Raw genomic sequence first — 15,965 nt, forward strand, 5'->3', positions numbered from 1 at the left:
TACGTAACCCAACATAGAAGTAAATGAATCGTGTTTAGATGTAAATAGAAGAAGGAGAACAATCTTGTGGAAAGAAATGCTAAGTTTTATCGACAAGAAATTACTCGTTCACAGTTAGAGAGAACTAATACAGACTTTAAAGACAAAATTCTTATATATAGCCAAACTACTTTAAACATAACTTGAACCGATCTCCAATGAAGAAGAAGAAGAAGAAGAAGAAGAAGAGAGAGAGAGAGTGAGAGAGAGAGAGAGAGAGAGAGAGAGAGAGAGAGAGCTCTGGTAGAGTACTGCTGTCACGACAGTTTGTTATTTTATTGGACTTTCAAGAATTCTCGCTCCTCCAAAAAACTTCTTGGAAATCGTTCACGCTTAGTGAACAGTTTGGATAGTTAATAACAATTCTATCTTCTCTCTCTCGAAGACTCTCTTCACTCCCTCTGGCATAATGACGAATTAAACTCTGTTATTTTTGTTATAAAACAAATCAATAAAGAGATAAATGCTACTGTTTACATGATACAAGAAAGGAAAACGAAGAAGAAGGGATATTTATTAGAAAGGATAAATGAAAGATTCGGAAAATAGAATCTCTATTTTAATATTGAAATTTTTTCCAATAGCAATAAGTAATCAGGTCATATGAATACTAGCTGATAAACATGCAGACTAAAAGATTTAAAAACAGTAAAATAAACTTCAAGAATGTTCCGTAAGCTACTATCTTTCTCAATAATGGAACCACGACGAAAATATTAAAAAAAACCTTGAATATGTTTGAAGAATATGTATTGAAGCTATTCAAATTGTAAAGTAAAGGCTGTTAAGAACTATAAAATTATTAAAATCTGAATTAACTATTCAGAGAGAGAGAGAGAGAGAGAGAGAGGTTAACATATGATACATATATCAGTAACTGTGACAGTAGATATGATATCAGTAGTACCTGACAGCTAACAGAGTTGGTTTTGAAGTTATGGGCACTTTATCACAGAAATAAGCCGAAGTTCAGAAAGTAATGTCAATTAAGAATGTAGTGGAATGCTACTATTCGTAAAATCAGACACCTTTAGTACTTGGTAGATACTAAATGCAAACAGCAATAAGCTCAACATTTTCACTATATGTGCTCAGTATGATTCAGAAAATTAAGCATCAGCAAAAATTATGAGGAAGAGAAGAAATGGATTTAATATTTGATTTCAGTATGTTTAGATTGTAGATATTGTGCCGTTTACTCTGTCTCTTCTAAATGTTATCGCCAACTATATTAGAAACTATCTTCAAGTATCATGCTTAGTTTCCTGGTATTTTGGAAGAAAAGAAAGTCATTAAGCCTTTATTATTATTATTAAAATATTATAAATGGATGCGTGTTTAATTTGATGCCTGAAACGTATACTATTTAATTCGCACTTAGTGCTGACTTTGAATCTCTTTCTCAAAAAAAAAAAAAAAAAAAAAAAAAAAAAACTTAAATTCCTTCGCAAAATATATTTTTCTGGTTCTTCTCCTTGTGGAATTTACTGTTATTGTCGGCTTTTCATCAAGAAACTTAAGCCAATCTTGGGTGAGGACAACATAAACCCATGAATTATCCAAATTCATACTTTATTTACAATACATATAAAATCCTAAATGTGTTAAATTCGATAATTTCATTCACAAACCAACACCACAGTCATAAACAATACTGCACGCATAATCCGTGATCAACTAACTCAGTGCTGGAGAAAAAAAAATCGAACAGGTGAATCGCTTACTAAGTAATCATGACCAGGGCCAAACTGATACGCGTTGTCGTGAGATTCGCCACTCCGAGTATAAGCTGACTTGTATATTTGCTTTACATATCGTATAGCAAGATAAGAGATGCAACGTCAAGTTTTTGCAAAAATGTTCATACAAAGGTGAGTGCTACTACGAGAATCTCGAACTTATCCTACAAAACCACCAAACAGGCCATAAAAATACACAGACACAGCAAGCTATGGAGATAGGATTAACTGCTCTATCAAGCAGAAAGTAGGTGTATGAAAGACAAGTTTACTTAACTGTAGCAAGCCTTTAGTTCTAACATAAAGGAAGAAGAGACGGATTTATCCATTTATAAAAGATCAGATGGGATTGATAGATTTAAAATCCATTTAAACGCAGCCTGGTTTGCTCAGTGACTTGGTTCTCATCTCTTCAACAGGCTGTGGGTTCAAATCCCACAGGGATATGGATTGTGAATGTCTTATGTGATGGATGATTTTTTGATTTTTCCTCGCCGATGTAAGACCATCATCCTGCTTTTAAAGTGGCTTAAAAAAGTTCGTTGTTTGATCTCTTGAACAGGATTTCCGAATTATTTTAATCCTTCAAGTTACTTATAGTACTAAATACTATAGAGTGTATTGTTATAAAATAAATAAATAACTACGGAAATCTCCTGACTAATGCAAATTCTGATGAATCTAATGCATACAAAGTAAGACGTTAATAAAACAGATTGAAAAGTCCTCAAAAAGAAAATCAATTAAATCGTAGAAATAAATAACCTCAATAGATGACGTTTGAAAATAAGTAGTCTTTATTCGATTTCTATATTTTATCACAAATCGTTTCGTTCATTATCCTAGTTAAATTGTAAATTGCTTCCTTTAATTTTTTTCGAAAGAATTATGTTTTCTTGTTTGAGTTATCTTATTTTAAAATATGTTTTAACGATTTTAAAATGTTATTTTTTAAGCGAATGATTTTAAAATGACTCTTTAACACACTTCAGTCTATAAGGGAATTAGCATTGGTAGTTGTGCAAACCAAAGCGCTTCTTCTGAAAACATAAAAACATGAAACGATACTGTGGCTATTAAATTTTCCGAGTGACTTTCATCACGTTTTAAGATCTGTAAAATATAATTTAAATTTTTAAATAAACTGAATTAAAAATAATATTTTATAAGCTTTCAGAGAAGCTACAGAAATTAACGATAGACGCTAGAAGCTAGAGAAATTAACGATACACATTCTGTCAGTCAGTCTCGAATCTTGAAAAAATAAAATAAACGGTGCAAAGAACTGTTTTATCTTCTTTTTTGAAGAAAAAAAAAAGAATACAAGTAGTCGAGGATAGCATGATGGCAAAAAAGAAAGCTCCGTCAAGAGACTTGGATTATAATAATAACAATAATTTTTTTTTTTTTCCGGAAGAGAGATGATTAAAGAATAAACTACTTTTCTCTAAAATATAATTAAAAAATACTTCTATTATAAGCTTGGCGTATTTTTATAGAGAAAACAGTTTTGTTTTATAGATAAAAATGTTTTAAAAGTATTCTATAGAAAAAATGCTTCAGTTTTTGATATATTTAAGGGCGAAAACTTTCGTGTATATTCTCAACAGTAATAAAATAAATGCGAAAAATGTGTAAAATTTCTCGTCGGAATGTTTTTAAATTTTGACTTTTTCATTTTGTTATTCTATGAATTTTACTTCAAAAGAGTATTAGTGTATACTTTTTTCAAATGTGAAAAAAGAAAGAAAAAAATTCCAAAATTGTATGAGTCATGAGCAAGAAGAGTACGTGTATTCTTAAAATTGTATGCCAGATATCTCTCAAACACTCTTCACAGGAGGATCAAATCAATTGTTATCCATTACGAACAAACATGAGAATAAGATACTGCTTCGTAACTTCTATATGATGATTTTGTTCTGCTTTTGACATGTTAGGCTAGTTGCTCTATTTTTCCTAGTGAATAAAATGCCCTTGAACAGAACTACTACATAACTTGGCAGTCTTCCAACTCACCAGCCAAACATATCTTCTGCTAAAGTTGTTGATAAATGGGAAGCCCCAAAGAGACATTAATGGATGGTTAAAAAACTAAAACGTTCCAACAAATGTAAGGATGAATTAATACCTTATGAATAAATTATTTCCGAATTATTATTTGAGTAAATAAAATATTCTTTATGAACTGATCGTGTAGTCTAGAAATTAACGTAAAAGTTGATATCGGATATGCCTGTAATCAGATTCCTGCACAGCTATTATTACTATTATTTATTATATCCAAATGAAAGCCAAAAACGTCACCAACAGAATAATATAATAAAATAAAACAAAAATATTGAAACTAGGTTTTATCTCATTATGTTTTCTATTATACATATTATATTTTATTTTTTTATGGAATATTTCACACCTGGAATGTATGATCTCAACAAATAGAACAAAATAATATTTATAAATTTCCTTAAAGGGAAAAAATTTAAAAAAAAAAATGAAATATTTAAAAATTAATATTCATACATTTCTCTTTGATATGTTCTTTACTATTAATGATTTTGTATTTTTTCCTTGCAAATTACATTGGTTTTACTTTTCCTAATTGTTTATCAAGTAGCCTATTCTAAATGCTATAGTGGACACTGCGCTGTTGCTGATTCTCCCCCACCCACCTTTTGTCCGGGGCGATCCCTGAGTTTGCCTCCCCTCTCAATACCCACCAAAAAATACTACAAAAAGTCAAAACGACGTATAGGGAAATAAATTAAAGCACTATGTTTATTTTTGAAGTAAAACTTTAATTTCAACATTCTAAAATATTATTTTTCTTGTTTTTCTGTTAGCAAAATCGTCGATGACATTGGCGAAGTATATTTCATAGTAATGTAGGTAATTCTTAATCAATTTTAATTTAGAAAAACTCCTCTCACAACTAGCAACACTTACAGCAATTGTGAGGTTAAGAGGAAGACATATTTAGTTGGATGTTGCTTATAGGCCTGGGAATGTGGAAGGTGGTGATGAAGAAATGCATAAACAACTGGGATTAGTGAACAAAGGAAGGGTAATTATTATGGGTGATTTTAATTATGGCGGTATAGATTGGAATGAAGAGATAGCATTTGGGAATAAGGAAAGTAAATTTCTGAGAGATAACTATCTCAGGCAGCACGTAAAGGAAGGCACGCGAGGATCAAGAGTTTTAGATCTGATTATTTCATCAGAGGATGTAATTGTTAGAGGGGGTTTCACATTTTCCTCCAGTTGAACTAATCACCTGTGTTGTGGCTAGTCGTATGCAGGCTTTTACAAGGAAAGGATATATGTGGAATTATAAGGCTGGTGATTATCATAAGCTTAGGAGACAACTTCGAGCTATAACTTGGAACGAGGAGTTGAGCGGTAAGGAAATAAATGCTGCATGGGAACTTACAAAGAAATACATAACAGCATCAATGTACGGATGTATTCCGAAGGCCAAAAGGCTGAATAAGGTAGGTGTAAAATGGATGAATGTGAAGCTTAAACATGAAATCTGGAAAAAGAAAGTACTTTGGGGGGAGTACAAGATGAATAATGGTAATCAGTCACATAAAGAATATAAAGAACAAGCCAAGAGAGTGTAGTTAATAAGAAAAACAAAACTAGAATATGATCAGAAATTGGCAAATCAGGCTAAGAAAAACCCTAGAGAGTTTTTAAGATGTGTGGCAATTAGAAGGAAGAATGATCATAGAAAGATGAAGTTAAGTGATGAAAGTAGTGGAATGGTAACTGCTGCAGAAGACATTGTTGAGGTATTCAGCGATCAATTTATAAGTATGTTTTATCCTGATCAGGGTGGAATCATGATTTTTTTTCTTTTTTTTTTCTTCTTTTTTTTTTCTTTCTGAGTTCGTTTAATAAAAGCCAACAAAAAAGTGTTAACATTTTGTTGTTTTGTTTGTTTTCAAATCCCAAATGGAAATTTCTTGTACTGCTAGTAGCGAAGCATGATCTTATTTTAGCAACACTTGAATTGCTAAAAAAAGAACACTGGCTAATTTAGTTCAACATTTCTGATGGATACTTGTAGCTATGACGATAAGTAATTGCAGTGTACGTGTGGTTAAGTCTGTTACTTTCAAATTCATCTATAATATTTTATTTCTGTGTGTGTGGGGGGGGGGAAAGGATCATAATTGTATTTTTGTAATTTGCTATTGCTTTTGGTTGTGTTTGGATGACTTTTATCAGTACAGTACTAATGCCAATAAAAATACATGTATTATTCATTCATAACTGAACAGTTTTCTTTTACTTTTCTTCATTTAGATATTCTCTGGGGAAGATTATTACCTGTTAATTCATAGAAAAATGTGTCATCGTTGTTTTCGAACTGTTGAAGAATGCGAAGGAAAGCTACGCGAGGATAAACGGGTAATGTTCATATTTAATTACAAAAAGACTGAATAAAGTAACCAAAAATATAAAGAATTTACAATTCTGGACATTTTTGTTCTATTCTGGAACTTTTGTCGATGAAAATAATTAAAAATGCATGTAAATTTTAACTTGGACAACGTGTACACACACACACACACACACACACACACACACACACACACACACACACACACACACACACACACGATGTATTATTAATATTCTGTATTAAGATTACTGTGATCATTGAATGAATGTGCTAGGTACATGTATCTCTCTTTCTCTTATTGAAATAGAAACTTCTATCAGGTGATCATATTTCTGTATATATGATGTATTACATATTCATTCCTTCAATGACTCATGTGGGTAGAGAATCCGATCGTGCTGAACTTGAGAAAAACAAATTTGTTGGCAACAGTCCAGTAATAGAGAATAATGATTATCCAGTTAAAATTCAAATTAAAGTGTATTTCAATAGAAAGTATTGAAGTTTAGTTCTTGAGAATATCAGATAAAATAAAACGTCTATTTTCATTCAAAACATTAAATTAGTCATGTTCGTTACTTTTATAGTGCATATAAAATCCTCATGATGTGATGTACATTATGGTGGGGGTAGTAAGTCACAGAAATAGAATTATTCTTCAAAAAGGCTTGGGCGAGTTGATATCACAGTTTTTAAAGTAGTTGATTAAATTGAACACATCGCTTGCCATATAAATATAAATGTTTATATATTAAATTTGATTACTTTAAAATGAGAAGTTTTTGCAATATCTAATTAATACAAACATCAAATTTGAAATGCGGAAATCAGCAAAAAAAATAAAAATAAAAAGTTGCACAAAGTTTGCATCTTTATAGTGGTTCCATTGGATAAAGCTCTCGGTAATACGACTGCAATGAAATATTGCCTAAGTATGGAGACCCCATTATAGGACATTGATTTGTCAGAGAAAGAGCAAGAAAAGCACAGAAACGCAGTAATTGGAAGAGAGGGTAGACTTGTAATGAAACATGTCCAAGTTTTTGAAAGTTTATTCTGAGGCAAGGTGGTACATCTGTTGGCAACTCGTAGCAAAGGTGGACCAAGCTCTCATCACTCCTTGTCTTAGCATCTTCCCATAACGCAAAGCACATCTCCTTGCGGAGATATTAAGACAAGGAGTGATGAGAGCTTGGTCCACCTTTGCTACGAGTTGCCAACAGATGTACCACCTTGCCTCAGTCCTGAAGATATTTCAGGCGCAAACTTATTAATTAACATTATAAAAAAGTCAAAGAGGGGAATGATCACTCTCTTACACCCACTCACTCCGTCAGAATAATGACATCGCATTTATTGTTTCCAAGAATTAATTTTCCTGAAATTTGAATTTATTACTATTATGTTTCATTTTGTCCACTGGATTATATTTTATATGAATATTGCTCCTTGGAAACTCATTCTTTTGTTGTTGTTGTTTTTTATTTTTTACACACACACACACACACACACACACACACACACACACACACACACACACACACACACACACACACACACACACACACACACACTGTAGATTTTTTAAATTTTCATACATTACTATTTTAAATATTCATGTCCATTCGAATAGTTGCACATGCACTGGCATAATAATTCAAAGAATTGTGGGCACTTTAGTTCAAACAGATACAAGTATTATTATAATAACAAGTGCACACACGTGGGGTAAAATATTTTCAATTTTCTTAAACGGACACATATTTAGATAACTTTACATATGTCAGTGTAATATCTCATTATTGTTATTATTAAATAATAAATAAAATAAATAATTCAGTTTTTTTAATAGCGTATAGTCTGGTTAATATTAATTAATATATAATAAAAGTTAAAACAATAAATTTAATGAAATATTATGTCTAAATTACGCATATTTTTATATTTGTAAATGAGAAAAAGTCGAAACTAGAAATGATAGATATATACCGGAAAAAAAAAAAAAAAAAAACTTAAAATCTCTTATAGCACATATGAGTTACATTTCTTCTAATAAATATGGATAAGGTTTAAAAAATATCGGAAAGAAACAGAAACATTAACAAAATTTTGCTGATTCCAATTTAGATTAATACAGCTTACCAGCGGCAAACACTTTTTGACCAGTACAGTAACGAGGGTATGAAGTGCCTGTGGCAAGTGTTTAACTTGCGCCTGCCTAACCCAAAAATGACAAAAATTTTGAAAAATTTAAATGTAACAAGTTAAATTTTACTAAATGCAATATGTTAAATACCTACTATTAACCCCATCAAAATAAGTTGCAGTGTGTTGCAGAATTTGTGTGTCTAAAGCGGCGTATTGTCAAAATTTAAAAATACAACATAAAATAGCGGACTTTTATATCTATTTATTTATTTATTTTTATTTTTACATTTTTTACGTTTTGCGCCCCAAACCTAGTTGCGCCCGTGGCGGGCGCCTCTTTCTCCAAGCCCTCGTTACGGCACTGTTTTTGAATTATATGTTGTTTACGCAAACTGTAACTCTAATGTCAACCTGATAATGTAAAAAGTGCTTTACTAGCTACTATAACTACTTCACTTGCCAGAGCATGATTTATTACCTTTTTAAATTAAAAATATGCTTTGTAAACATATTTGCTATGGACTATACAACACAGTCCATAGCTTAAGGGTCAAAGCTGTATAACTGAGAGGAGACCTCCACATAGCCTTTAAAGGAATGCGGAGAACCGACCAGGGCTTCTGACCTAATGTCCAATCCTCACCTTCTCGTGGTGCACCCTGTTGGGTATCTACTTTGATACTGAACGAACGAGGATGGGCTGGCAATTTGGGATTTAGCCGACCAAATTGTATTCTTATTGGTTAAACCAAAATAAAAAATGATGGTACAACATGACAAAATTTCATGCCGGCTGGGGCGTCGCCCGGTTAAACAAGGCCCCCGTTGTTTTCGCCAGGGAACCAGGGCGAACAGCGAAAAGTCAGCTACTGGAACAAATCTGAAAACAAACCCCAACTCAACATCACCAGAGTTAAAGATCGGTACTATCAACGTAAGAAGCCTGAATGGCAAAGATATGGAACTAGCTGAGGAATTAGATAAGTACCAGATCGACATAATAGGGGTGACTGAAACAAAAAAGACCAAAACTGGTGAGATCTTTCTGAGCAATAAATACAAAATGTTATATTCAGGCAATGACAATCAAGGAAAAGAAGGAGTAGCCATAGTATTCAACACAAAATACGAGGCTAATCTTCTTGAATGGCAGTCAGTCTCAAGTAGAGTAATGTGGGCAAATATGAGAATGGGGAACTGGACAATGAGACTTATTTGTGCCTATGGTCCCACAGAAGGTTCTACTAAGGTAGAAGTGGAGGAATTTTTTGAGGCTTTAGAAAAAGCAACTGACACAATGAAAAAGGAAAAGTTGGTCCTTGTTGGGGATCTAAATAGTAGAGTAGGAAATGATTGTGAGACATACAAAAATATTTTGGGAAAATTTGGAGAAAAGAGCAAAGCTAATAATAATGGCAAATATCTGTTGGATTTCTGCTCAGGACATGGACTGGTTATTACTAACACCATGTTCCAACATAAAAATGTGCACAAATTCACATGGAGAGAAGAGGCTAGGAATAAGAAAAGTCTCATTGACTATGTTATTGTTGATAGTGATGTTTTCTCCCTGGTGCAGGACACCAGAGTGTACAGAGGATTTGAAATTGGAAGTGATCACTATTTAGTCTTGAGCAGGATAAAATTGAATTTCATATTGAAGAGAATAACATGTAAGAAAGTTTTAAAGCGAATAAAAGTTGAGCAGCTCTCAGATGTGAACTGTAGACTAAAATACAGAAATATTATTGAAAAGAAAATGAAAGAGTTTGAGAACAGGAATCAAACCTTGGAGATTCAGTGGCAAACTCTGAAGGAAACATTGATTGATTCTACCAGAGAGGCATGTGGTGAGGTTGTGTGCAAGGATAAAAAAATCAGAACTCCGTGGTGGACACAGGAAGTTAAAGAGGCAGTGAAGGAAAAGAAGAAAGCATATCAAAAGTTCCTGGCAAATAAGTCAGCTTTTACTCTTACAGAATACAGAGACAAATGTAAGAAAGCTAAACACTGTGTAAAACTAGCTAAACAAAAGTCATGGGAGGACTTTGGCAAGAATATAGAAAATAAATATCAAGAAGGTGGCAAAATATTCTGGAGGTTGTTGAAGAAGCTTAGGAATGGAGGAAAGAGTGCTGTAAAAGGAATTAGAGATGATAAAGGTGAAATGAAAACAGGAGAAAAAGATATCCTTGAAGTATGGAGTAATTACTTTGAAAAACTGCTAAATGAAACAAGCAGTGATGACAGCACAGTGATAAAAAACACTGACCAGGCATGCAGTCAGGAATACATATCCATACTTGAAGTAGAAAAAGCCATCAAAGGCTTGAAATGTGGAAAGGCAGCAGAAGTAGATGATATTCGACCAGAAATGCTGAAGTATGGTGGTATAAAAGTCTTGCAGTGGCGGCACTGCATAGTTCAGAAAGCCTGGACAGAGGGACGAATTCCCGATGATTGGAGTAGAGCTCTCATAGTACCCATATATAAAAAGGGAAATAAAACTGAATGTGAGAATTACAGAGGTATTTCCCTACTGAGTGTTCCTGGCAATATCTATGCAAGTATACTTGAGAAACGGTTGAGAAGAATTGTGGAAGAAAAGCTTGGTGAAGAACAAGCTGGATTCAGGCCAAATAGAGGCTGTCAGGATCAGATCTTCACTTTACGACAAATAGTCGAGAAAGCATGGGAATATAACAAAGATCTGTATTTAACTTTTGTCGATTTGGAAAAGGCATATGACAAGGTGCCAAGAGAGAAGCTATTCAATACGCTGCAGTTATATGGTGTCAATGGGACATTATATCAAGCAATACTTAGTCTTTATTTGAGTTGTGAGTCAGCAGTTAGAATTGAAGGAAGTACAGGAAGATGGTTTAATGTTAAATCTGGTGTGAGACAAGGATGTACATTATCCCCTCTGTTATTCATTATCTATATGGATCACATTATGAAGGAATGTGGTATTAAACCTGATATCAAAATTGGAGATGTTAATGTCAGCTCTTTGCTTTATGCGGATGATGTTATACTTCTAAATAAATCCGCTACAAGTCTGCAAGATTCTCTGACTAAATTGAATAGCTGTTGTAATAGATATGGTATGAAGGTCAGCAATAAAAAGACAAAGACAATGAAAATAGGCAGAATCATTGAAAATGTCAACTGTGTTGTGAATGGAGAACCTGTGGAACAAGTAAAACATTTCAGCTACTTAGGCACAATTTTTACTGAAGATGGTAAACTAAATATAGAAATAGACAACAGAATCAGCAAAGCTGGTATCGTGGGAAGTCAATTGAATAAATTCATATGGAATAAGAAAGAAATTAGTCGGAACACTAAATTAGCTGTATACAAGACTGTGTTCAAACCAATTTTAACTTATGGATCTGAGAGCTGGGTCAGAAGTAAAACACTTGACCAAAGACTAGAGACCGCAGATATGAGAGTCCTGAGAAAGATTAGAGGCGTGAACAGATGGCATCAATGGCAATATCATATTAAAAATGAGGATATTAGGAAAGAACTTGACATTGTCAGCATCCAGGAATGCGTTAGCAGAGCTAATCTCAGATGGTATGGTCACTTAAATAGAATGGGAGAGGAAAGATTAGCAAAACAAGTGTTCTCTGCCAGGTTGGCAGGAAAACGACCCAGAGGAAGACCAAGATATAGGTGGGTTGATACGGTACAAAGTGCCTTAGACGATAGAAATATAAGATCTGATAATGTCGGAGTCTTGACAAGTAACAGACTGATTTGGAGGAAAATTGTAGATAGGAAGTTAGTAATGATGTAATTTTTTCATGTAGTACTGTCATATCCTGTACACCCCTTGAGGGTACATGGCAGGAATTTGATGATGATGATGATGATGATGATGATGATGACTATACAACAGTAAATATATAGATAAAGTTAAGTGCAAGTAAGATATGGTTGTCAGAGGTCAAATTAAAACAGCTTTTTAATGCTATTTTGCAATCACAATTTAAATGAAATTAGTTTTGCTTTTATTTTAACTTTTCACGTTTCTCGTGAAATTTTAGTTTTGTTTAAATGCTAGAAGATGCAAGCACATCTACTTGTACAATAAATAAGTTACTCTTATCTGCATATCTTACAATAAAATTCGTCATTCTTCATTTCCCATGGAACTGTCTATCATTTAAGTGTGTGGGTGTTTGGGGGAGGGGGGGGGGCAACAGAATTTTTAGAACTTGAGATGTCACTGGTTTTTCATGTTTTCAAGTGAAAAAAAAAGTGAGACATGTTAAAAAAGCGAGACCTCACTATCACATACACACTTGTGTCTGCGTTTCCATATAGGATCTGTAGTTATGGTATGACTCATGTCAATCCATATACTAATATCCAGTTTCTATGCATGTCTGCGTTTTGCAGACAATGACATCATTATTCTAATCCAGTATGCGATGACGCATTCAACGTTAAAGCCTTTTAGGCACCTGCATTAGTATGGAGGTATAGCGGTCTCATTGGAGAATGCAAGAGGGAGAAATATTTACTACACATAGAAATTAAGTGCTGATGTTATTCTCAAAACTAATTTTTGCTGGAGATCTGAGGTTAAAATTTCAGAAGTGCATGCTCTATTGAGAAGTTGCCTTGATTCGTAATATCTTTAGGTTCTCTGATTATGGACATTCGATATGAGAATGAAATAAAATTTAATAAAAATCGTGATTTTAAAAAATTAAATAAGTCTTTAAGAACAAAGCTGAAAAGGAAAACATAATTTTCGCAACTTTTTTTTTCTGTCTCCTATATTGCACCAAAACTGAAATATGGGTTTTGAGAGGAGTCCAATATTTTTAATTATACCACTGCTTCGTGAATACTGCTACACGATACTGACCAAGGACTCATTTGATTTTGATTCTCACTATATTGAGAATTTCACCGTATTGAGGTGTATTGAGAATCAATCAGTTTTGAAAAGGTCTCATCTAATTGCTAAAATCCCCATAATAACTTAATGAAAATTAAAATATGTTACATCAAAAAGAAGCTTATTATTATTGTTATTATACAGAAGTATCATAATAATAATAATAATTGCAGATTGTTCCTATTGCGTTAGGCTTTTGACAAAAACTTTTTTGTGTCATTTTGTTCAATTAGTCTGTAAGCACTGAAACTTTTGTTCTGTAAATATATTTCTGTCTCCTTCCGCTCCTTTACTTTTCAGGACTCATTTTGATAGTCAATAGATATATATTATCACTAGCCTAGTTAGTATTAGTCTCAGATAAGGCTTAACACAAGCTTGAAAGATAACTTGGTTATCAATCTTACCTAGAAAAATATGATAAAAACCGCATCAAAGTACAGTATGCCTCTATCATGTATTATGGCGTAAACTAGGGACCTTAAACAAATATAAATAGATCTCTATTATTACCTGTTATGTAATACATGGATATCAAAAAATCTATTAGAACAGTGTGCAGTACTCAGCAAAATTATTTTTATTTTTCTTCTGGTGAGCCTTATTCCAGCTATTTTCTGTAATGCTTTCTGTGTCCTTTTCCTCTATTACCTTCTCATTTTGACTAGAGTCTTACTTCAGTCTTCCACATCTCTTTTCGCTACCTCTAAGTAGTTTTTATCCACCTTATAACCTTGCTATTCTTCAAATTGAGTTTGTCTTCAAATGATAGTGGTCGTTTTTTATTCCCCTGCATTTATCCCAATTATAGATAAATACATATGTTATCACAAGTTATTACTTCAATATTATCATCATGAAATTATACTTCAAGATTTTAAAGTAATACGTTTATGGTCTTCAACCGAAGGTTTTTTTCAAGTTACAATACTTTTTTCTTCAACCAAATTACACGAGCACATGATAAAGAAGTTTAAGTATTTGCTACTCTTTTGACGATTTTGGAGGCCAGTAAAATTCAGTGGATTGCTAGTTGCCATATGAATATTTTTTTGTCATTCATATTTTTCCATACTAGACGTTCATCAGTTATCCACCTATTTTTCATCAGAATATACAAACGGCGTGTTCATTTGCTGTAAGCGATTTTATATAACCAGCAATCTAATAATACTTTTTAGGAAACAGCTCAATTTAGGCATTACTGGGTGAGGTAGTGAAAGATGGGAGTCTTTAGGAGAGGGGGGGGGACCCAGATTTGAAAAACATACGAGGAAGAAATGTTGCACAAACACAAATGTTTCCATAATAAATTACTTTCCATTGCTTTTTTGTCTATCTTCTTAGCATTCAGAAGAAAACAAATCTATATTACAAATGAAAGAATAAAATCGCGTTTAGGCTTCCTTGTACTTACACATCAAAGAGTGTAAATGTTTCTTTACTTTTACTTTGTGTAGACTTGAAAAAATAATCTAAAGCGGCGGCCTTTCCTGGGTAGAAAGTTAAGAACGTTAGTAAATAGTTAAACTCATTTTGAGATAAGATTCGTCTAGGATTGAACATTTTTAACGTACAATTCAAGTATAATTATTTGGTATACTTAATAGTGGAATAATGAATATTATTTGTATATAATGTGGATGTCCAAAAAAATGATGAATATTATTTGAATAAATATGTTTATAAGCATAAATACATTTCTATCTATATTGATATTTTCTAAATATCAGTTCTATATTGCATTAGTTAATAACAGAAAAAGAAAAATAATTTATCTCTCTCAATAACATAACTATTTCAGGAAGTATTCCAACTTACTATTTTGACATAAATATTTGTGTATACAATTCCACATTTCAACTACCGCACACTTTCGTATTTATTGAGATCTTACCTACTGTACGTTTATTTGACAGTTTCTGACTGGATATAGCTTCATGAATTGTTGACATAAAATATCAAATATACTGTATCCGTTTTTAAAATGTATATAAAATATTAAATATGTTGATAATATAATAGTATGAATTTTTATATAGTGATTGTAAAACTAAATTTAGTTCTGTGGCATAATTACCGATTCCTAAACGAACAGTAAAATAAATTCTCGCGGAGTTCAGAGAATCCAGAAGATTGTTATTATCTTCTGGATAATAACCTGGTTCAGATGAAGTTTAAATGATGAGGTTTTTTTTTTCCCTCTCAAGCGACGTTTCTGCTTAAGTTTAAATACTTTATTTGTTAATACAGCATATTTTCATATTTTAGCATAATTATATAAAATAAAATAGCTCAAAAAGTATTTGCAGGTTCTTTGGGTGTCTCGACAGCGCCCTCATTATCGGGAACGAAGAAGAATATTACCTTTAAAAAGTGTAGAACGTCATAAACATGCAGAAAGTTTATATTTTGAAAGAAGTTCGTCTGCCAAAAACGATCACGTGATGCTAGCTACTAAAGGAATTACTTCAACTGACCTAACTGAAGTTCATTTCAATGATCCTCAATATGAAGACCAATGGTATCTGGTAATGCTTTTAATAATGTTTTAACATACATTTTAACTATTCTATTTTTATGATAAATAAATGACGACTGCAAAATTGAATACTTTTATTTTAAAATTTATGGGTATTTTTTTTTTAAATTCAGTCATCACTTCAACTTATAATAATGAAATTTATTTATAAAATTGTTAAAA

At 32.5% G+C, this 15,965-nt stretch overlaps 1 protein-coding gene across 1 annotated transcript in view; it reads left to right on the top strand.

Moving 5' to 3' along the window:
- The window catches only part of LOC150099382 (proprotein convertase subtilisin/kexin type 4-like), a 58,477-nt gene that overhangs the window by 6,762 nt on the left and 35,750 nt on the right, over positions 1-15,965 (top strand). Inside the window, exons 3-4 of the mRNA XM_090403615.1 lie at positions 6,093-6,197; positions 15,574-15,792. Coding sequence (XP_090259741.1) covers positions 6,093-6,197; positions 15,574-15,792 — 324 coding nt within the window. The remainder of the gene's footprint in view (positions 1-6,092; positions 6,198-15,573; positions 15,793-15,965) is intronic.

Source organism: Typopeltis vanoorti, chromosome 14 (assembly GCF_054136105.1).
Source record: "Typopeltis vanoorti isolate ZY-2024b chromosome 14, IOZ_Tvanoo_1.0, whole genome shotgun sequence".
In the NCBI taxonomy this organism is placed as follows: domain Eukaryota; kingdom Metazoa; phylum Arthropoda; class Arachnida; order Uropygi; family Thelyphonidae; genus Typopeltis; species Typopeltis vanoorti.